Here is a 24,326-nt window from a genome sequence, read left to right on the forward strand (position 1 = left end):
CTGCCTGCTAGCGGGGGGGTTCGTTCAAACCCCCTGACCACCCCCTCCTCTCCCCCCCCCCACCCCCACCCCCACCCCCTTTGGGTACAATAAAAGCGCGTCAGTTCGGGAGCCCACAGCCCGACAGGTACACGGGCGTGTTGGGGTCCACCTGTCCACCGCCGATGATACCTTTGCCTTGCACACCCATTCCTTTACCCTGCGTGCGTTGTGTGCACCTTGCGCAAGAGTTGAGAAGTACGACGGATCACGGGTACCACACTGCTGATACGAATGCATGCCTGCGCTGCGGTAGCGTATTGTACCGGGGACCGGCGGGGAAGGAAGGACTTGCGCATGTCGACACTCGGTGATCAATGAGCTCCAGCTAGAGAAACCACGGCGAAATCGCCGGTTATCCCCTGACATCATGTCTGGAAGTGCACATGAGAACAGATGTCCGGCCTACTATGCTCTGATAGTCTTCACAATTTTGACTTCTGTCAATCAACTACACAGGTAGTGTATTATATCAGAGTTGTTTTTCTTTGTTTACATGCAAGACGCACAGTGACACGGACACAGTGTCCCTCGAGTTTCTGATTCAATCACGGTGATCAACACGCTACTACTGGCTCTGTTACAGTGTAGTACTTTCGAATGTTAGATCTGCGACCGTAACTTCGCCGGGATTACTCAGTAGTGCGACCCTAGCTAGAGTGTAGGGTGTTTTAAGTTTTTGAGGCAGAGCACTGGCAATGCTGGAAACATAGAGTATGGGCCCCTGAAGAAATGTTTAGCTTTATGAATTCCTTGAATTATAAAAATGATATTAGGCTATGTTCCAACAATTATTTATTATCAAATTGTGAAAAAGGAGGCGCCACAATGTGGAACTGGATGGCAGGTCTGTACAGATCACCCATCACCATCACTCCCAGTTTATCAGTCATAAGCCGGGTTCACACGTACATCAATTAGCGGGATACAAATCTCGAGATTTGCATCGCGATCGTCATCCCGCTAATTTGTACGTGTGAACCCGGCTATAGTGTCCTACTCCAAACACATCACATCTTTGTTCATTGGCTGTCAATCAGACCATATATGTATATGACCCTTGATTTCAAAGTTTCAGATTCCTAATCAAATATTACTACATAAGCCCCATTTAGTAAGTTCTGGTGATAGACTCGTCGAGCAGGGCCCGCCCATTTTATAAAAAAAGTTGATGCTACATTATAGCAGTTCTAGACCCTATAGCTATGCTGGAATAACTGTAGTCATAGTATACAATATTGTAAACAACAAGAATCTAGCTTCCTGAGTTGCTGTTGCTATGGGAAGTTGTCATTCCAGCAAGAGTTGCCATCCTAACATTCTAACTTCCTTTTATGAAATGGGACCCAGAAGACCACAAGAGTCCAGCTTCCTGATTGGCTGTTGCTGTGGGAAGTTGCCATTACATGTACATATAGGCACCCTATTTTTATCCCAGGGCTGCCAACCTTGAGTGAGAGTTTGGAGTGAGACACTGCGAGGGAGCAGAGCGACCTCCTGGCTAGCGCCTGGCGGCCTGCTGTACGGCCGTACGTACGTACGTACAGTCAGTGTATGTAAAGCGCTGTAAAGCACACGTCCTAGCCATACATGTACTGTAATTTACCAAAAGTACAAGCTACGCTCACGTGGTATAGGTAGAAACCAATCGTAATCCAATAGCTCGTCTTTGCGCGCGAACCGAAAACGATTATTATTGGTTAAGCTTTACACCCGCGCGGGAAAATCTCGAAATTTTGGGCTTGGGCATATCGGTATTCGGAATATCAGAGAATTTAGAGATAGGCCTATATTTATTTTTGGAGTCATGTACATTTCATTTTGGGGGTTTAGCGTGAGATTTCGTTTATCACAGTGAGACAGTCAAAATTGGTTGAATTGCGTGAGTCTCACGCTCAATGCGTGAGAGTTGGCAGCCCTGTTATCCTAACATCTGGTATGAAATGGGGCCCGGGGATACGTACGTAGTAGTATGTGTTACAATTTGGCAATTATAATTAGCTTTTCTGGAAAATTCAATTTCAGTTTATTTCAAGCTGTCTGTCATGGCATGTTTTTCTCAACATGGTATACAGTGTGAAAGAATTTCTTATTGTAGGGTGAACTGTTTCTTTTGCATGGGGATTACATCAACTAATTCTCTGATATGTACCCTGTACATACATTCATGTGTAAGCCTCCCACTAAGTACTGTACCTTCTGGTACCAGTACTACTAGATATTGATATAGGAATCTTAGACTTTAGAAGTGAAGAAGAATTACAAAATCAAAAAGATCCAGCAATTTTCAGATACAGTGTTGATAGCTAGGGAGATCTCTTGACAAACGTGACATGACAAGTGGCTGACATGGAATTTATTTTTATAAAAGGAACCTAGATGTGCAATTAATGTTCCTGGGGTTGTTTCATAAAGCTGTTCGTAAAGTTACGAACAACTTACGAGCAACTGCTGTGTAATGCGTTGAAACAGCCAACAAAGTGTCTAGACTTTTAGATCAAATCATGCTTCATGCTTCTGGCAGTAATTTCAAGCATTTTAAACAGGTTTTGTAGGTTTTTTTTTTTCTTTAAATCCAATCCACACAAAGGTCTAGCCATAATCTGTTGGTGAATAGGAAGACTCAATAATCTCAGCTTTGTCACAAAGCTCTTTGTGCAAGTCTGGTGTCCTTTCTTTTGACCCGAGTGGGCTTCTGCACCTGGCTGTTTACCACTGGGAGCAGTGATTACAAAAAAAGAAAAAGAAAATAAAATTGTTTTGGTTGTCACATTTGATGCACATGTATATACCATATGTCATGTGTAGGTCAGTTGACATATCAGAAAAAAAACATCCATATATACCATAAAGCATAAAACGTTTTTGCAATTAAGCCTAATTATATTTACATGTATGAGGAGATGTTGTTGTTATCTTAAAGATCGAAAGAAGAGAGAGAGAGAAATGGGGCCCTATACAAATAATTTGCCCCAGACAGCACTTATAACATAAAACAAACATTATAGATCTTAAAGAAATATAAACAAGAGGAGTTTTCTTGATTAACTATAACTGTAGTATACAATGTTGTACATAGTTTATATTCCTAGTAACTAGTTAAGCGATAGTTTTGTATTGTGGGCATCACACAACTTATGAAATGCATTTGTGTGTATGTGTGTGTCTATCCTTAGATGGGTTTACCTATTACTTTCATTTTCTAATATTTTATCTTTTTTTTTAATGCCTTTAGTGAAAGTATTTCTGGGTTTTTTTTTCAATCTTGAGTACATCTCAAGAAACACCATTCTGTTAATGAAGAATGGTACTATTCGTATATAATCAGAATCATTTTGTAGGTTTTCTTACATTTCTTTTTTTTTTTCAAAGATATGCATGATGTATCCCATTTGGAAACAGGAGTAAAAAGTCATATGAAAAAGATCACCATTCACTAGGCAGCAGAAGAAGTTCTATAAGGTTAAAGATCACATACACTCTTTTGCAAGCATCACAAAATTGTGCATGGTTGAAGAATAATGTCTCCCCACATCATGTAATTTACAGTATCACACCTCAGAGTGTTAAGCCCGTTGAGGACGAGTCCCGAGTATACTGTAAAACATGATATATTTGCGGCATGAAATTTTCGCGAATTGGAGCCGACAGCCTTTTTCGTGGCATGAAATTTTCGCGAATTGCCACTGGCGTTCAATGCATGTAGTGTAGACAAAAACTTTCGTGTGCATTTTAATTTCGCAAATTTTGGCGCTCGCGAAATTCGCGAAATTAAAATGCACGCGAAAATTCCTCGTTTTACAGTAGTACTCGGGCAGGTGTCTGTGAAAATGCATGTTGTAGCAAAATCAGCCTGTCCTCAATGGGTTTAAATAAGAAAAGAAATAAAAAGCTGGCCTCAGGTCACTGGAGAATATGCTCCCTTTTTGTACTGAGGATAAAGATAGGAATTTGGGGGTCAGAATGAATTCACTGGAAATCTGCAGTATTATAACCACCCCCCCCCCCATAAATAAGTGTCCAGTCCAGTTTTATCATTCTGAGGAAGGTCTGAATAACCTCAATATACCAGCTGTTAAACGGAATCTGATTTCCAGTGTTATAAAAGAGACACACAAACTTTAAACTCATAATTTACCACTTGCAGATGAAACAAAAACCCAGCATTGGTGCTTTGATATAGTTCTAAGATGTGAGTTAGGGATAGAAAAAAATCACTGTAAATATTTTGAACCAGTATAATCGATGTTAAGCGTAGATAAAGACACAAAATGTGAACAATAGTTAAAATAAAAACGTTTCCAGACTTATAACCATCTGCAGTTATGCTTTATTGAGAATGTAAACACTAATATCTCCTTATATTTAAATGGCTTTATTGCGAAAGTTTTACATCATGTAGGATGTTTTGTTAGACCTACACATATGCATCAAATGTGATATCGTGAACATATTTGAAATCACTGCTCCCAATAGGTAAATTGGACCTTTAAAGTCTGGACTGATCCAAGAATACACACTGCTTTAACTCTTAACGTGCCATGGTCGCCGAACAGCGACCTTAGTCCTGACGTGCCATGGTCGCCGATCGGCGACCAAAAAGAGCGAGAAAAGCATTGATCATTTTAAGTTCTTGTGGTACCGTAATGTGTTACACCAAGAAACTGCCAATGATATGTTCTGGTAACTGATTAGCATAGCCATCGTTTCCACTAAAAATATGAGCATGCTTACATTGGAAAATTTTGAGTAAATACATGATTTTTCAGCTAGATGTATTTTTTTCGCGTCGGGAAAATCCGCAGCGAGCGCACCCTCGCGAGATGTGTATGGATCAAAAGTCTCATTGGTAAACCACGCGTGTGTATGCTATTGAATCTGCGTGTATTGTCTATGCGGTTCCACTCGCAGATGCTGTCCTGCGGGAAGCTGATATGTGACCGTGCACCTCAAAACGAACATAAAGTCGCAACACTGATTTTGCGTGAGGACTGAAAATAAGTGAAATCAACCTAGCCGAACTTGACTTTTTCATATTTTCTGAAAGAGCGGGTCTTCTTTTACATTCTGCTAAAATTTGGTATCATAAAACGGGCAGGAAAGTGTGTAGCAGTTTATCTCGAACATATTTGGTAGAATAGTGTGATTAGGTGTGTCTTTAGAATCCCTTTTTCATTTCTGAAAAAGCTTGTCCACACTCTTCACTTTCAACTCTAATAAGTTTTGAAAAGATAGTGCTACTGCTTTGAAAGTTGGCATTAATTATGGACGCACGTCATCTTAATCTGATAATCCCTTCATTGTTGTTACTCTGGTGGTTTACTTCCTGTTTTTTGTCCCATTCATCGCACAGCCAGCACGGTTTGGTAAAGATTAAGCGCTTGAATAGACACTGTACTTCAGAGCCTCTTTTCTCAGTTCACACTTTTCCTGAGTTTGTGCTTTCTTTCCAATATTTAGATAGGTTAGGAGAGTCCATTTGATTTGAGTTATACATCATTTTAAAGCTTAAATTCTGCTCTTTCAGAATATGGTCTCAACTAAAAATTCATGTCTGGCGACTTTTTGTTTGTTTTGAGGTGCAGGGTCACATATCATTTTTTCCCTCAAAGAGAGTCAGCTTTCGTTTGTCGGTCAAGTCTTTCATCCTTTTGTTTTGGTGGACGTCACTAATCGTCCCCACGCTAGCATAGGAATTGCGCGCAGACAAAGGCCTGCCGATTTCAATAGAGTCCCCCCCCCCCCCCCCCCCCCCCCCCCCCGCCCTCAGTCCGCTTAAACAAAAGAAGGATTAGTAGATTCTTCCTTCTCAAGTACACAAAAGACACTCTTCCAGGGCCCGGGACAATTACTTTAGTTTCAAATACAGGATCTTGGACTAAAGGACTCAGATTTGGGAATGAATTACTGAGGCAGAAAGAGAAATTGCTAAGACAAAACAAACTGCTAGTATCTTTGGAATCTTACAATTCTAGAAGGCAATTTTGTTATCATTGGAAAGAGGAGATGTTGTTCTGAAACTTTCTCACAGAGTCAAGGGAGTGTTCTATTGAAGAAAAACATGACTGACTCCTTTTTTCCGTACTACACAAAAATTTCTAATTTTTTTTTGATGTATGAATTATTTCTGCAATATTTTAGGTTAAGATAGATATTATGGCAAACTGACTACATGACACGAAAGAGCAAACATTTCTTGATATATGTTGTGTAGAACTCAATTCAAAACAGTCAATAGTTTCAGAGATATGGCAATTTTAAATTTCATTGTCAGCCCAGTTTCGAAACGTTCTGGCGCTAGATAAAAACCTCTGGCACGTTAGGGGTTTCGGGCCTGGCACATTAAGAGTTAAGTGGTCTTTAGTATACTACAGTATTTACTACCCCAACAAAGAATGCCCTTGGTTATTGGATGTAGAGGTGTTTGAACTGAACAAAATAGTGGGAGGAGAGAGTGCCTATTGTGACAAGTCTATTGTCTGAATGTTTATGCTTGGTCTGAGCTTTAGTCTACCGATACACTCATCCTATGGGTCTATAATCAGGTACATTGTAGTATGAGAGTGCAGGCCTATTTTCACACTCTGAAATTCTTTTTTGAAAAAGTAATACAGTCAAACTGCATATACAGCTATAGCGGCCACCCAAGGAAGACAAAAAAAGTGGCCGTTAGAGACAGGTGGTCGCTATAGACAGGATATCCAACTTTGTTTGCATTGCCTATTTACTTGTACATATTGTATCATCGTTGAATACATTAAAGGACAAGTTCACCTTCATAGACATATGTGGGTTGAGTGAATGCAGCAATATTAGTAGAACACATCAGTGAGAGTTTGAGGAAAATCCGACAATCCGTTCAAAAGTTATGAATTTATGAAGTTTCTGCTCAGTCACGGCTGGATGAAAAGACTAAGTAAGCTTGTGATGTCACATGAGTACAACGATATAAAGAAAGAATAAAGAAAATTCAACATATTTCCATGTTTCTCGCATAACAAAAGAACACTCGACTTCTCTTTTTCAGAAGGCAGGGGGAATAATATTACCTTTAACATGTACATCAGTAGCAAGTCGAAGAAATGTGCACTTTATTCAAAAAGTAAAGTTTTGTGAAATTCTCTTTTTGATTTTCCTTATACAGTTGTACGCATGTGACAACATACACGGTAGTAGTCTTCTCATCCAGCAGTGACTGTGCAGATACTTAAAATATTCGTAACTTTTGAACGGATTCTCCAATTTTCCTCAAACTTTCTCTGATGTGTTCTACTAATATTGTTGCATTCTCTCAATCCTAATGTCTAATAGAAGGTGGACTTGTCCTTTAAAGTTATTACATGTGTGTACGTATGCACATGTGTGTTTCATGCATTGAACAATGCCGGTGTTTATGAAATTGTTGCACAGTACATTATGTACAGTCGTGAAGAAAGCTTAACACTAAATGTGCAGTATAATGACTGAATGAGTGATGAATGCAGCAGTGTCAATCACTGTATGTTGCTCAGGAATGGGACTGGCACGACCATAAAGCAGAAAAACATGCCAAATTACTGGCTCGGCTACGGCTCCATCGGGTCTGTGGCCGCTATAGACAGGTTAAAATCTTCCCCGGGGAAACAAAATTTGTGGCTGCTGGCTGCGTTAGACAGGTGGCCGCTATACACAGGGTCTTTAACAGGGCTTTTCTCTCAGGGGGATTTTTCAGTGGTCGCTATGGCAGGTGGCTGCTTAGGCAGGTTTGACTGTACGTGAGTATTTTCAACAAACTTGGCAGGTGTTTTTGCAAGTGTAATACTGTAGGAATTGACTCCATGCCCCCCTCTAGGCACCCCCAAACCTTCCAAGCTACACCCATCGGGTCTCTTGAATGGGATTTCTGTAGTGGACATTGAGGGAGAGAAAAAAAAAAGCAATCTATATTAAAAAAAAAGCATAATAACATGTGATCACATACTAACAGGGAAATGATGTTTTGGAAATTATGAAAATACTTGAATGAACGAAAAGAAAATTATTAAAAAGAGAGAATAAAGGAAGAGAGATCAAAAGCAGAGTGGTGGTCTCTGGTAAGTCAAGTAGGCAAGGAATTTTGAGCTGACCTATCAATTTTATCTTATTTGATATTCGGCTTATCTTCCTCCTCCTCTCTTGCCCATCCAGATATCTGCTGATAGCCACCATAGAGCCAATGTCCAATGATCTCCAGTTTGGGGACAAGGAATGCATCGTAGACAATGCAACGGAAGTCCAGGCGTTCATCGAAGACGTCGGCCTCAATGTGACGGACGAAGAGTTTTGTGCGGCGGACGATGGTGTCAGGTATAATAGATAGGATGTGAAACCCAAGCCAGATTGACTTCCTCAATATTATTCTTCAAAAAGAAGAGATACAGACAACTCTCATTAGATGTAATAAGTAACCCTCTGGAGTAGCAGGTTTCTTTTTTCAATTAAAATGAAATTTGGTTATAAGTGAACAAAAGCAATAATACATATCAAGATGATAATGGATGATAACTTTGGGACCTGAATTTTTTCTTCACTGTAGCAAAAAACTGAACAAAAGCAATAATACATATATCAAGATGATAACGGATGATAACTTTGGGACCTGCATTTTTACTTCGCTGTAGCAGAATTTCATTATACAGCTGTAACATTACTGTGTTCCTTATAAAGGGAGTACACTGTGCATATTACCAAAACAGTTTTGAGTTGTGATCTTGCATCAACAGAACCAATCAAAAGTTGCCAGTGAGGATTGTTTAGTTCACTTTTGATGCTGGAGATCTCAGCTTTAAAGTGATCTATAACTCATCAAACAGAGTTTTCCAAACCTCAAGCTTACATTGATGTTAAAAGGGCTGTGCATTTCAGGGGTCTATCCAACTGCCCTTTGTCCCTCTTTAAATCCTTGAACTATACAAAAAGGGAATCTAATTCCCCATTGCAGTCACTATGGATGGGATTTTCAGAAACAATTGCAAACCCACCTACACCAAAACCTTCCAAAGGTTCACCCTGTGTACGTATGTGTGTTTCAGAATGGAGATATCCCATGATCTCACTAGAAGCAATAAGGTGACACCCTTATCTGCCCCCCCCCCCTTCCTTTGGTCTTCTTTGATCTTGATCCGATCAGAGCTCAAAATCCCTTACTTAGCACTTTATTCAGCAGTTTGCACTGGTGTCTTAGAAGTAAACTGCCATTGAAAAGGGAGTGCTTAAACCTGTTCCTTCTGCAATTCTCTGAGTGCCTTTAATGGGTTGGTAATCCACCTGTGTGAAGGCAGTCAAGTGGTACATTGTATCCCCCTTCCCATGGTCAACTACATGTGCCAGTGAACAATGGAAATATCGATCGGGTGCGAGGTATGAATAGAGCGTGCGCTGATGAGCTCACAGAATCTTTTGTTCTACGTAAAACCAGGTACCTGAATGAGGTGACTGTGGTCAGTGAGCCCAGATATCTATATGTAACTGATCTCAGCCTCAAGTGATCGCCACGTACATGTTCATACGAGTTTACAGCAGAACAAGCAAAAAACTAAATCAGGAAAAAGGTACATAATACTGTGAAACACGCATTTTTCAAACAGAAGGAGAACAAATGCTGATGGAATAAACTCTGTTCAATCTTTCTTTTTTTTTTATCAAACCCACTTTTCTGGGCATTTTAACACAAAGAAGCATGAATTTAGGCCACTAAAGCAGGCACCCTTGTCTTCATTTTGGGAAACTGGTATACCAGGTTCCCGTAAGGAATGGGTTAAATTCCCCCTTCCAAATCACTATCCTGTCCCATTTGTCTGAGGCAGTGCACAATTTGACTGTCTGCTACTTATATGATGGAGATAATCTACATGCTAGCTTTAAAAGTCATGTGAGTTAAAACTATAGTGCCCTAGCACACACAGAGATTAATGGGGGATCGTGAAACCCAAACTGTATTATGTGTATTGTTGAATGCAGTGATACAGTTTAGTTGATACAAATAGAACGCATCAGTGAAAGTTTGAGGAAAATTGGACAAACCGTTCAAAAGTTTGAAAGATTTAAAGTTTTCATGCAAGATTTTGTAGTTGCACTTCCTGTTATTAAACGGACTTGACAGTCCTGGTTGATGTGGGGATTCATGTTTTGTACATTCCTTTAACTCTTTATGTGCCACGTTCGCATCTCCGACTCAGTCGACGGCGTGCCAACTTCGCATATTCTGCTCAACAAACAAAGCCGCCAAGACCGATCGATAAACCGCTAATTACTGCTAATCCCGTGGCACAATGAAAGCGTTTCTCGTGCTTTTGTTCCTCTCATATACGGCTTGCATTCTATGTGGTGATCGACTATCTAGTGATGTTCCCAACTAGATTTGCTCGTACATTCTAAGTTTCTGTCACGGTTTAATGTGCAAAAGTCATGCCTTTATAGTAATGTAGCAACTGGTCATTAAAAGAAAAATTGAAAATAGAGTCGTCATACAATTTATATTGAAACAAAGCTTGGCATTCCTCTTTAACTTTGCCTACTATTATGCCCATCTTTACAGAAATTTGTAGAAGTTATACAAATTGGAAAAACAGAATTCTTTTTCAAAGCATGACTACCTTCGTGTCTCAGAATAACGTGGCACACAGGGGGTTTCCACCATGGCACATAAAGAGTTAAAGTGAGATAATGAGAAACCTCTTATGTAATATGAAAGAGCATGTAATTTTACGAAGGAGTCAACGTTTATTTGGTGAAAATTGGTTTTTGAATGGCTGAGATATCAAAAAAAGTGATAATAACAAAATGATAGTTATCAGGCCAGGCCTTTTATTAGGATCTCTTTGTTTTACCTTGTTTTTTGATATCTCAGCCATTTCGAAACCGATTTTCATCGGATAAACTTTTGATACCCCTTAGAATTGCATGCTCTTTGACTTCTCATAGAGTACAAATGTACTTTCTGAATATCTTGCAAAATGTAAAAAGCTAAATCCTCGCCTCGACCAGGGCTCTGTTGCCCTGTTGCCCTTACCGCTGGACTTACCGCTCCTTTCTAGCGGTATAAGTTTTCAAATTAGCGGTAAATTTTATAATCCTTGATGCTGATTGGCTGTGACGCCTAATTTTGACGGTAGTTACCATTGAAATTCAATGGTAAGTTTTATGCAATGTTCCACAGAACTGTACACTTATTCCACATTTTGTTCTTTTAATTTTACATCATGACTGTAGCACTATTAAACATAAATTGATACTGCCATGTTATGTAGAATTTATTGTGGTCCTAGAACAATTAAGCCAATACTCTGAACCCCCTCCCCCCCCCCCCCCAAAAAAAAAAAAAAAAGAAAAAGAAATGCATATTGAACAATGACAATGATATCATAGGAGACCCACATATTACGCTGATATAGCAATGTAATTCATTCCTTTATAACACCACTTGCTTAACAGTTTCACCTGTGTAGAATTGTTTATGCAGACCCCCCCTTAGTTTTTCTTTTGAAACAAAAGAAATAAAAAGAAACTAAATGAAGGAGGGGTGCATGCACCCCCCCCCCTTTAAATTTGTAAAGGTGCCCCCTCTTTACAAAATTTTTGGATCAGCCCCTGCAAGGCAAATTTGTACGATGAGAAAATAACCCTTGGCTTGTATTGAGCAGATTGTTTGGACTAGCCATGCACAAAAATCTGAAAATCTTTGTCTTGTGATTTTGAGTTGCATGTGGTTATACAGAAATCTTAATTGTATAGATGCATCTGCTATTAAAGCTCTTGGTTACTACATGTATACATATACTGTAATCTGTTCAGTGGGTTCCCCATGCACAATTTGATATTTCACTTTCAGTTCAAGTTGTTTCAGCCCATTCCCTGCCATGTATAGGCCTAAATAATACTATACATGCATGGAATTACTGTGAATTCATAAGGCGGTCAAGGCTGTGGCCCCAATCTTCCTCTATTGCCACACTTTTTGCGGTTGGTACAGGATGTATGACTGCAGATCAATCGTTACCGCTGTACCCATGCATGTGGAAATACAATAATGTACCTTTGCACTGTACCTATACCTTTGCACTGTAACTTATCATCATGCCTATAATTGCCACAACAGGGACTTTGTCCCTGTCGATGAATATCACAGGCCGAAGTACATTTGTACACAAGGTGAGCGAGAAAGAGAGAGAGAATAAAAAAAAAAAAAGAACTCAGATTGTGACAGTGTAAAGCCGTGCACATTCACGAGTCCCCCCCCCCCCCCCCCCCCCACACACACACACACCTCTTTCCATGCTCACCCTACTTTAGTCCTCTTAATACCACAATCTTAGGATACTTTCACATTTTATTTGGATCCTATAGATTACACTTTGGACTGAAAGAGTTGAATGGAAATTTACATTTAAGACTAACACCATGGAACAACAAGTTGAAATTGAAAGTGCAATCATATGACAGATCAAATGACTTTGTGACCCATTTTCCCATGTTGCCAAGTTACAATGTGGCCATTTTAAGAGCAAAAACAAAAACATGAAACTAAGAAATTAGCGAAAAGTAAATCACTCTGTTGAAAAGAAAAAAAAACAAGATTAAGGGTGGATATATGTGTATATTTTCATTTGTCTAAAAATCATAAATTTGGTACACTGGTTGCAATTAGAAAATCAATGCTTGACAACCTTATAGGGTATCTATTACCCTCCTATGATAATGTCCTCAACTCTGTTTCATATAATTTTGTAGATTACCTTGCCAAGATAATTCAGCCCATTGTAGATAGGACAAATAGAAAAATACGTTTAAGAACCCATGGAAAGTGACTGCATTGAAAGGGTTGTATCATAAATATGTATAAAGTTCTAATAAATGAGAATAGTATTGGTGGAGATAAGGATTGGATAATGTCAGGGCAATCTTTTTCCACCCTGCCTGTTAACCCGTTGAGGACGGTTTGATTTTGCTACAACATGCAATTCCCATAGACTCCTGCCCGAGTATACTCGGTACTCATCCTCAACAGGTTAAAGGGATCGTATAGTTTTGGTTTAGACCCAACATCTCTTTTCTAATATTTTTTGTTGAGATAATGAAAAACTTCTTATGAAATATGAAAGAGCATGTAATTCAAAGAGGAATACGTGTACAACATTTATCTGATTAGAATTGGCTTTAACATGACTGAGATATCCGGAACAGAGCGATCGTAATAAAAGGTGGAACCCAGCTTTTATTACGACGGCTTCGTTTTACTTTTTATTTGGATGTCTCAGCCATTCCAAAACCAATTTTCAGGAAAATAAACTTTGAATTCCTGTTAGAATGACATGTACTGTGCTATTTCATGATTCTTGGTATCTCACAAAAAGTTAAAAGCCCAATCCTCATCTCCACCAATACTGTACCATCCCTTTAAAATAGTCCCCGCGAAATGTTGCTCGAACATCGCCGTAAGTTTTGCCAAATTCTATCCAGCGTTACCCTGACATTACCATGAATAACAAAGAATATACGCAGTGAAATTGCAACCAGTTCAGTCCAGTCATACTGTGACCAAGATGTTCCCACCGTCTTAATACATTTATTAATGTGTCAAATAATGCTTACAGTCAGACCACTAGTCACAGAGATTCAATACTGCTGGTTTCCTGACATATTACAGTCATTTCCTGATGTTTTCCGAGGGAAGGCTAACAGTAGCGCAATCTATTAGCGATCATTTAAAGGGGATGGCTAGTAACTGATCAGTGGGAATCAGTGGGAATGCTGAGGGATAATTGTTCCAATCCTTGTGGGATTCATTTAAGAGTACATTATATATCTATTCTTGTGTGAAAATGATTTGCTTCGGAATGGTCTCATATTCAAGTAATGTGCAGTTGAATGTTTCCAGGTAAGCGTCCCTGGTCAGTGACGGGGCATTAATCTGCACATTACTTGAATATGAGACCGTTCTGAAGCAAATAATTTTCACACAACAGTAGATATATAATGTGCTCTTAAATGAATCCCACAAGGATTGGAACAATCATCCCTCAGCATTCCCACTGATTCCCACTGATCGGTTACTAGCCATCCCCTTTAAAAGCCAAGCCATAGCTCTCAGATGCTGCAGTGACACAATTTATCCTCGACCATTTGAAATTGGTTTGCAGTAATATCAAAAAAGTCTACCAAGAAACTTGACATGATTTGACGAGGATGATGAGCTGTTTTGGAGTATTTTGAGATCAAAGGGGTAAAATGATTTTGATTGTAGTACATCACTTTTATTCCTGAAGTACCCTCCCTATTCAGTGGTAGGTAGGCAGAACAATTGTGTGATGTACGATCATGCCATAGCAATCCCACATTTTCCAACAAGCTCCATGTGGTTCACTCTACGTAGCATAGAAGATCAGTGAATAGTGCTTCAGTCCGATTTGCCAATTATTGATAATAGACAAAAACCTACATAGCAACCATGATTGGATATGCTCCGAGAGTGTAGTATTTTTTATTTTATTTTATTTTTTATTTATTTTTTTATTTTTTTATTTTTTTTTTATTTATTATTATTTTTGTTTGTTTTTGGGGGGGGTAATATTTTGCATTTTTGTCATTTCCCAACCAAATCATGTTATTACAACATTATGTATTCCAGAGCTACCAAGTCTCACGCATTTTGCGTGCGACTCAAGCATTTAGGGTCTATCTCACGATTTCACGCATGGCACCCATTTTTCTCACGCATTGGGCGAAGTCTGCAACTTGGGCCTATAATAAGGAGCATAGCTCAAAAGTAGTGATACAGTAGTTGCAATTGACGGTACATACCCTTACGTCTTTCAAAATAAGTAAAAAAAAAATGGTCACTTAAGTATGCACCCGATCGCATCATTAAGAGCTAAAAATTGAACAAGCTCCCTACCGTGGGGAGCCACAGGGGGAAAAAACCCCTCCTACACCCTCGCTTGCGCACACATTTGCGCGCTGAAATGCTGAGCGATGCCGAGTCATGAAAATCTCACTCATAAAAATTTTTTGAACTTGGCATCCCTGGTATTCTCACCAGAGCAAGTCATGTGCACATTTCTAATGCATGTATAATGTGTACATTTTAGAGCAAAAACTGGCAGTTCTGCAGGCATGTGTCTCACTTTAAAATTTGCCATTTAGCAATCATGATTACAGACTTCATGAAATGGCTTCATTTTGCTGGCAGTTGTGATCACATTACACATAGACCATAAGTATTCCAGCATTGGTGCAAACATGCATGTGACTCATGGGTTTGAGTGGGCCGGTAGGAATTGTGCACACATACTACTGGTACAGTAGTAGCTCCTCTGAACTGTTTTAAAGGACAAGTTTACCTTCATAGACATGTGGGTTGAGTGAATGCAGCAATATTAGTAGAGCACATCATTGAGAGTTTGAGGAAAATCCGACAATCTGTTCAAAAGTTATGAATTTTTGAAGTTTCTGCTCACTCAAGGCTGGATGAGAAGACTACTGTAGCTTTTGATGTCACATGAGTACAACGATATAAAGAAAGAATAAAGAAAATTCAACATATTGTCACTTTTCTCGCATAACAAAAGAACACTTGACTTCATTCTTTCAGAAGGCAGGGGGAATAATATTACCCTTAACATATGTCAGCAACAAGTCGAAGAAATGTGCACTTTATTCAAAATGTAAAGTTTTGTGAAATTCTCTTTTTATTTTCTTTATGTGGTTGTAGGCATATGACATCATACACTATAGTAGACTTCTCATCCAGCAGTGACTACGCAGATATTTTTAAAATTCATAACTTTTGAATGGATTGTCCGATTTTCCCCAAACTTTCACTAATGTGTTCTACATGTACTAATATTGCTGCATTCACTCAATCCACATGTATATGAAGGTGGACTTGTCCTTTCAATTCCTGAGGTGTTGCCGAGTGGGTTTGGATAATTCAGAGTTACTGGATGTACAGATATTGTACATGTACACAGTTCCTACTGCCCCCCCCCCCCCAATAAACAAAATAAATCAACCTGTGAGCTTGTCATCTTCATTCAAACCTTGCAAGACTGATAAGCTGATACATTTTAGATTGGGCAAAATGATATCCATTGTAAGAAAATGAGACTTTTGAAAGTATGCCAAAGTTAAGTTACAGGCATTAGTTTAATACCATTTTGCAGAAGAAACAAAAAAACCCAGCTTTAGTGCTTCAAAGTAGTGTGAAATGTGAGTTATGGATAGAAATAATCGTGTAAAAATGTTAATCAGTATAATTACAAAATGTTATGTGTTGTTAAATATACAAAATGTGAACAATAGTAAGTTACAATAAAATTGTTTCTAGAATAAACTGTCTACAGTTATGGTTTATTGAGGAAATAGTGATCAATACATGCATGTATCTCCTGTATTAGGCTACATTACAATTTTTTTTTATGGTAGGAATTAGGATGTTTAATACAACCAACCTATGTGCACATGTACATCAAATGTGATAACTCCAACATTTTTTGAATTACTGCCGCAAATGGTAAACAAAACCTGAATAATCAACAGGAATACCATCATAAATACATGTAGCTGTGGAATGTGATTCCATCTTTTGTGCCATATTCAGTGTGGTGTAGATTTGCTGCTACTGGCTGCCTGCATGCATGCCCGAATGGTTAATAGGAACTAAAAGGATATTTAAGCTAACCTGAGTGATTGTGTGCTAGTTTTCATATTTTTTTTTATCTTCTTCCCAAAAATGGGGGGGGGGGGGGGGGGGGGGCTGAATTTTCACTAAGCTTGACAAGAACAATCACTAGAGAAGTAATACAGTAGGAGATCTCTGTCTTTTGATGGTGGTTCTACAGGGCCCAATTCTAATCATCACTGCAAAGTGTAAATCAGGATTATGAAAGAGCTGGCTGGACAATAGGCCCAGTGAGCAGACTCCTGTACAGACAATCTGCATTCCATTTTGAAAAGGTCTTGATGGAGGATGTGTGGGTTGTCTGATGGTTATGACCAACTCAAATTTGGCAAAGTTTATAGAGATCTATCAGATTTTGAATTGACTGCCAACCCCATTTGGGGTTGTGAGAGTACAAACATGCACAAACGTATGAGCAATATCGAGAAAACTTGTAGGCCTAGAAAGAATGTGTGCCTGAATATATGTACAGTGTATGTGTGAGTAACTAAACAGCAGTAGGATCAAACACATCATCCAGAGATATGAGATACATACCATATGATTTATTTCACATTGTGAATTTTGTAGCAAAAGGCACACAGACACACGTTCGAATTAAGCCATGCATTTATAAGTGCATTAGCATACACATCAAGTTTCACACAATGACTATAGGCATGGATATGAATTTATGACTCTTCCTCATGCGTACATGCCTGTCGAGCTTTTTCTCATGCTTCATAAAACCTCCAAAACAGACACATGCACACACATACACACACACATACAAAAAAAAATAAATAATGATTGTTTCCAACCACCAAAAGATTGTCATTTTGAGACAATTACTGTCAGAATAAGCCAAAATGTTAAAAGGGTGTGTACAGTTCTCGTCGAGGTGAGGATTTAGCATTTAACGTTTTGCGAGATATTCAGAAACCACTCTATGAGATGTCAAAGAGCATGCAATTCTAAGGGGCATCAAAAATTTATTTGATGAAAATCAGTTTTGAAATGGCTGAGATATCCAAAAACAAGGTGAAACAAAGAGATCCAAATAAAAGGCGTGGCCTGTCGCCTTTTATTATTATCACTTTTTTTGATATCTCAGCCATTTCAAAACCAATTTTCATCAAATAAACGTTGAATCCTTCTTAAAATTGCATGCTCTTTCATATTTAATAAGAGGTTTCTCATTATCTTACTTAGGAATGTTCAAAACATGAATCCCTACCTCAACCAGTACTGTACAGTCCCTTTAAAATACACCAGATCATATGATTTACAGCTTAAAAGTGCTACAGTGTATTTAGCTTCTACCTTACCCCTTCCCTCACTCACATTTTGGAACTTCCTGAAAACATTTTTAAAGCCATCTTGGGAAGAAAAACAAAGTATATATCGCTTGTTTCTTTATACTGCTCGTGCCACCTACTCAAATTTTTCCTTCAATAAACAGCACACACTTTTGAATACCATGTTCATGTGGCCCTGAAATGATCTTTACATTCAATCTGTATAATTCTTCTTTATAAACCATCCACTCTTTGGCAAATGCAGTTGAAACTTCAGTGGCCGAATATTTGCAAGGAACTTTAACCGAGTACCAATTAAGCACCACAAGTCGATCATAAAGAATGTTAATATAATATATTTAAAGCACCTTTAGTGTATCTGAGTCACTCCATAACACATGTTATTACATCGCTAATGAGCATGTTGTGCAGTGTTTATTGGTGGTGATCAGTCGATCAGGTCGGCTGGTTTGTTTGCATTAGCAGGCGATGACCTGCAGTGATTAACTTTCGTATCAACAAAATGCTACTTCTCAAATCCCAGACCATCTTTCCTGCAGACATATATGGTTTCAGAACTTGATTGGATTTGATCAACTTTGCTGTATTCTGTCCTGTTATGCCGTGTGAAAAGGCTGCCCTAGGCTGCTGCTAACTTCAGAGACTACCTTTAAAGCTGCATTTACACCATCTTCCTGGTGGCCACGGCAGCCCCATTTGCCCGAAATGTAGTGCGCCGTGGGTAGATGAGACATTACTCCTGTTTTCCCCCCTTCGTATTTTAGTCGTCTTCGATTCAGTCCTCGCCCTGGTGAACATATGTTGCTATCAGACGCTGTTCTCACTGTGTCTGGTCAGGCTAGACTATCAATATTTTCAGTCGCGTCCTGCTACAGACAGCCCCCAAGTTTTGTTACGGCCTATTATGTTCACCCCGTTTTATCACTGCATACATGATTCCTCTTTTGCACCGGGACTGCTGTGGCAAATTTTTTGGCAGTCTAAAAATCTGACACAGCATCCACCACAATCACGGCCCGTCGCGTTTGCCTATTCCGTCTCAAGGATTTGTTTCAAGTCCATCTCGTTTTGTCCATGGTGGCCTGAAATGGGGCTGCCGTGGTGGCTGGAAACATGGTGTAAACGCAGCTTTACTATTTGGTGGGGAACCAGAATCGTTGATTTTATGACGTGAAATCTCTTCTTGAACTGCAGGTGCATCAACCAGACCTCTTTCAACAATGTCACCCTGTGTCGATGGTATTACACAGGCACCGGTATAGAGTTTGAGATCCTGGCCGGACCGGTCTTCATCATCGTCCTGGGCCTCCTCGGGGTTCCCGTGACAATCCTCGCCGAGGTGGGCAACATCAACCGCAAGAACGTCGTCGGGGTCATCACCTTTCTCTGGAGCGTCACCATCCTGTGCACCGGCTTCGCCCACACGCTGGTGGAAGTCACTGTGTGGCGCTTCATGCTTGGATTCTTGTAAGCATTTACATGTAGCAAACTATGTTCTGCATCCTTACTTAGTCTTTTGACTCACCCCAAAGGCATTGGTTACAGAGACAGAAAATGAATCAATTTACAGCCAACATCTCTTCCACTATGCCTCGCAAGTAGTCAGGTTATTATTATTGTTATTATTACCATTATTATTATTAGTATTAGTATTATTATCACTATTATTTTTATTATTATTAACACTATTATTGTTATTATTAATTATCTTTCTTTTTTAATAATCAATATCAGGGTAAAGAGTCGTGCATGTTGAGCTTTTGTGAAAAGTAACTTGTTAATCAGCTGAATTCATCCGTTCTCGATAAGATTGTGAAATCCCCAGTGAGCCTTTCTACAGGACTCACCTTGTTCCTGTACAGAATGGAGTGAATATATAACAACACAAAAGTATGAAGAAAATACTTACATCATAATTGCTGATGGTGGGGGGGGGGGGGGGGGGCGGGGTAGTGGCATTTGAAATGTTATAATTATTCACATGCCATTCCCATTCCAAGACTCATTTCCACATGAAGTCTGAGGGATGTTGTGTTTATTTAAAGTGGCAGAATTCTTTTATACCGGAAGGGACATGAGTTGGAAAAAACAAATAACTACATTCAACCCTTTTTCCAGTAAGTCATTTTATTTTGCAAACATAGAGCTCTTTTTGCAGCTTTGTTTGATATTACATATTATTTTTCCTTTATTTAGAAAGACCAACAGTATCAATACTGCAATGAATGCAAATTGACTTTACCAGAGCCTTTATTTTGGGAATAATTTGCATAAATCAAAACATGCATTGTTTTACCACATGAACCTGGCCAAGCTATTGCTACAGCAAACTTGTAACTCTCAATCACTACATGTAGATCCAAAATATATCGTATGTTGACAATATGTAATAACTACTCATTGAAGTAAATAAACTTTCTTGCTGAAATTACCTACAGAAAAAACATGTATGCTGTGAATTCACGCCCAAAGCATTAAAATTATTTCACATGATACAGATAAGTTTATTGCAGAAGTATTATGTTGGTTTAATGATGAAATTTGAGTAAAGATATGTGCTAGAGCCTATAAACATAATCCTGAATTGTGCTGGTTCTATACCCCTCGCCCTTTATACAATAGTGCATTCTTATTTGAAACAAGCATAAGCCAACATGATATTGCATTGTAGACCCTGTTTACAGTGAGTGAAAAGGCCGCGCTCGGCACTGTAAACGCGCAAAAGGCCAAGCTCTGGAGGTAGTCTCGGCCGCGGCCGAGCCCGGCCTTTTCTCACTGTAAACGCAAACTTGGCCAAATGCTGTACCAAATTTAGTCTGGCTTCCATACCCTCTGCCCGTACTGTTTCGCTATTCAGGATATTAACCCCCTCAACGTCGAAAACTAGTAGCGGAGTCCAGTTGGCAAAGGGTCTGGAAACCAGACTATACCAAATTGCATTTGTTTACAAGCAGAGCGCCACTACGACAAAATATTGAAAGGTTTGAATTAAAAGCCCGGGCCGAGCCCGGCACTGTAAATGGACAGAATTGTGGGGCTCGGCCCCACAATTGAGGCCGGGCTCGGCTGCAGCTCGGCTGCGGCTCGGCCCAGCCCCGCACTGTAAACGGGGTCTTAGATTCATTGCCGAGTACATTGTAGTTTACAGCTTTGCCCACAAATACATTAATCAACCAAATACGCAGTTATATAAATTTGTTATTCACCTAGTAGCTATTCACAAGGGAAACAGTTACCCTATTCTATACCTTTGAAAGCCTAGACTCAGAAAACATTTACCGGTAAATGGAATGCAAGCAGGTAAGCTTCGTGAGTTTTGAATAGATTGTATCGTGTAGATGGTGGGACTATGTCAACAAGTATAGAAATAACAACCAGTTGTAATATGATTGTCGTCCTTGGCCAATTCCAACACTGTTATTTTGAATACAGTGATTATTTATCATAATGATTTGCCTACCCAATCATGCAATAAGCTTCCAGACATAGTTTTCATATTAACAACTGCAGTAGGGTTAACATGATTTTGCGGGAAGAATTTTCTGGGAAGGCCAATTTTTAAATGGAGTGCATGAATTTCCTGAATTATCAGATCTGCCCCTTTATATATCTGGTTCAGATTTGAGGTATGAATCTGCTTCTAAGTACAGATTTGACGGAAACATCATTTGTGACCGTGCACCTCAAAACGAACATAAAGTCGCACACACTGATTTTGCGTGAGGACTGAAAATAAGTGAAATGGGTCAACCTAGCCGAACTTGACTTTTTCATATTTTCTGAAAGAACTGGTCTTCTTTTACATTGTGCTAAAATTTAGTATCATAAAACGGGCAGGAAAGTGTTATTTTTAAGTAGTTTATCTCGAACATTTTTGGTAGAATAGTGTGATTAGGTGTGTCTTTCGAATCCCTTTTTCATTTCTAAAAAACCTTGTCCACACTCTTCACTTTCAACTCTAATAACTTTTGAAAGGATAGTGCTACTGCTTTGAAAGTTGGCATTGATTATGGACAGAATGAGTTCATGAGGCATGCTTAATTTCAGTTTAATCTAATAATCTCTTCATTGTTGTTACTCTGGTGGTTTACTTCCTGTTTTTTGTCCCATTCATCGCACAGCCAGCACAGTTTGGTAAAGATTAAGCGCTTGAATAGACACTGTACTTCAGAGCCTCTTTTCTCAGTTCACACTTTTCCCGAGTTTGTGCTTTCTTTACAATATTTAGATAGGTTAGGAGAGTCCATTTGATTTGAGTTATACATCATTTTAAAGCTTGAAGTCTGCTCTTTCAGAATATAGGCTTAACTAAAAATTCATGTCTGGCGACTTTTTGTTTGTTTTGAGGTGCAGGGTCACATTTTATGCTGCGATGAGAAGCATAAAGGAAGAGAATAAGCTTTTTGTAGTATTGTGCTTGAAAGGTATTCACATGAACATGTGATATTTCTGAAATTCTGTTGAAAGGTCACTATGTTTTGTGCTGCACCCAACATGCTACAGGTTGCTGCTTCTCACCTTTAAAGTGTAATGAATGATCATAATCTCTTCTGTCTTCTTTTTTCAAAGAAATATGATTTTCAGCCCTTCCATAATAGCTTCTACAAGAGTGCAAACTTCTGAGAGTCATTCCAGTGACTTTCATTTGCCTAAATTAGACAAGTTAGAGGTAAAACATAGTTCTCATACACCTGCAAAACTGTCAAATTTTGCTCCAAAATGTACACGTATGATTAAGAAATGTGTTAAATGATGCTGTAATAACAAGATATTCATTATGTAATGCTGAAAATATGAAATAATTATAACCAAAAAGGTTTGCCGGAGTCGCAGTCTCAGAACTTTAATACCCTATCAGGATCAGGCTAATTCAGACTCAGGGACAACTCATCCTCACTTCGATGGCAGGACCGAGTTCTGCCTGTGAATTGTACAGTTGTATGGTTGGGGCACCACCTATCGGCAGGGCACCTTCCCATCGGCACCCTGGGTATCATGGCTGTTTGCGTATAGAACGAAAAGGTACACGCGGGATTAAGTGTCATTAGCTATAAAGACAATAAAAACGAAGAAACGAAAATCAAACTCAAACAAACCAAGCTAAAAATTACACATCCGCTCAGTAACGATGCGTGGCTGTGAAATTCACGTGTATTACCTATGGCCTGTGAAATTCACGTGTATTACCTATGCTGTGAAATTCACGTGTATTACTATGGAGGGGAGGGGGTGCCGATCGCAAGGTTCGCTTTTTAGCAGTGCGAAGAAAACGGAACGCACGCACTAAAATCGCGCTATTTTAAAACTGAGATTCAAAATCGACGAGACGGTCACAACATTCAAAACTGCAGTATTTATGGCATATTTGAGGTAAGAATTAGGCGGGTTTGTGTTATATTTTTAGAATAAACAAGCTACAGATCCTTTTGGTGAAGAGCACATACCAAATGAAAATATGGCGTTCAAGAACTGCGTGTAAATTGTCTGAAATAGAGCCGAGTTGTCCCCGAGTCTGAGTTAGCCTGGATCCTCCATGGAATAAATGTTGGGATACCAACTTTTATTATTCTATACTTGTAATCTCAAAATACTCCAAAACTACTCATTGTCCTGGCAAATCATTTCAGCCAGGTAAAGTTTCTTAAAATAGACCCTTACTTTAACGATATATTGCAAGGAAATATGAAATGGCACAAGATGGGTTCTCAAACCATTACCAGAACTGTTTTACCTTTTAAATACTCAGTTCTGAAGAATCTACCTGTAATGACTATGTGAAAAACCTGATATTCAGTTTCACCAAGTTGTTTTACTCTTTGTATTTAGAAACTTAGACCTGGTGTTGAATTTGCAATTTTAACAGGAACTGTTTCTATGCGGACAGAAATAGACCACATGCACTTTGTTAGTTGACAAAGTGCTACAAAGACACTGTCTTTATTTTATTCATTTTCCTTATCAAAAAAAAAGAGAAGAAGAAAGATTTAGGTAAATTAATTCGTAGTCAGTCTACCTGCTTCAATGTATGTCTGCCTTGTCTTGATGCATGAGTTGCTCCTCTTGTTTCATACCACCCTGCAGTTTCAATCTGTTCATTTCTCATTGATACATGTTTTTGTTTTTGTTTTTTTCTTTCATCAGTCAGGCGCCGTTTAACCCGTTTTCAATCAGCATCTTGGTTTCCTTCTTCCCTCCGGTGAGTGCAAAAACATCACATAATACAGTGTGACAGCCCAACTCCAAACCCACAAGAAGTGGCAGATTAGGATTCTCTGCAATGGACTGAAATGAAA

At 39.0% G+C, this 24,326-nt stretch overlaps 1 protein-coding gene across 1 annotated transcript in view; it reads left to right on the forward strand.

The window, feature by feature from the left end:
• The first annotated feature begins 237 nt into the window (after positions 1–237).
• The window catches only part of LOC139715384 (MFS-type efflux pump MSMEG_3705-like), a 29,695-nt gene continuing 5,606 nt past the window's right edge, over positions 238–24,326 (forward strand). Inside the window, exons 1-4 of the mRNA XM_071626958.1 lie at positions 238–498; positions 8,206–8,364; positions 19,228–19,500; positions 24,175–24,229. Of these exons, the coding sequence (XP_071483059.1) occupies positions 410–498; positions 8,206–8,364; positions 19,228–19,500; positions 24,175–24,229 (576 nt within the window). The 5' untranslated portion in view covers positions 238–409. The remainder of the gene's footprint in view (positions 499–8,205; positions 8,365–19,227; positions 19,501–24,174; positions 24,230–24,326) is intronic.

The sequence above is a fragment of the Diadema antillarum genome, unplaced genomic scaffold (assembly GCF_040938485.1).
Source record: "Diadema antillarum isolate AM-2024a unplaced genomic scaffold, OU_Dant_1.0 scf00000048, whole genome shotgun sequence".
NCBI classification, from domain to species: domain Eukaryota; kingdom Metazoa; phylum Echinodermata; class Echinoidea; order Diadematoida; family Diadematidae; genus Diadema; species Diadema antillarum.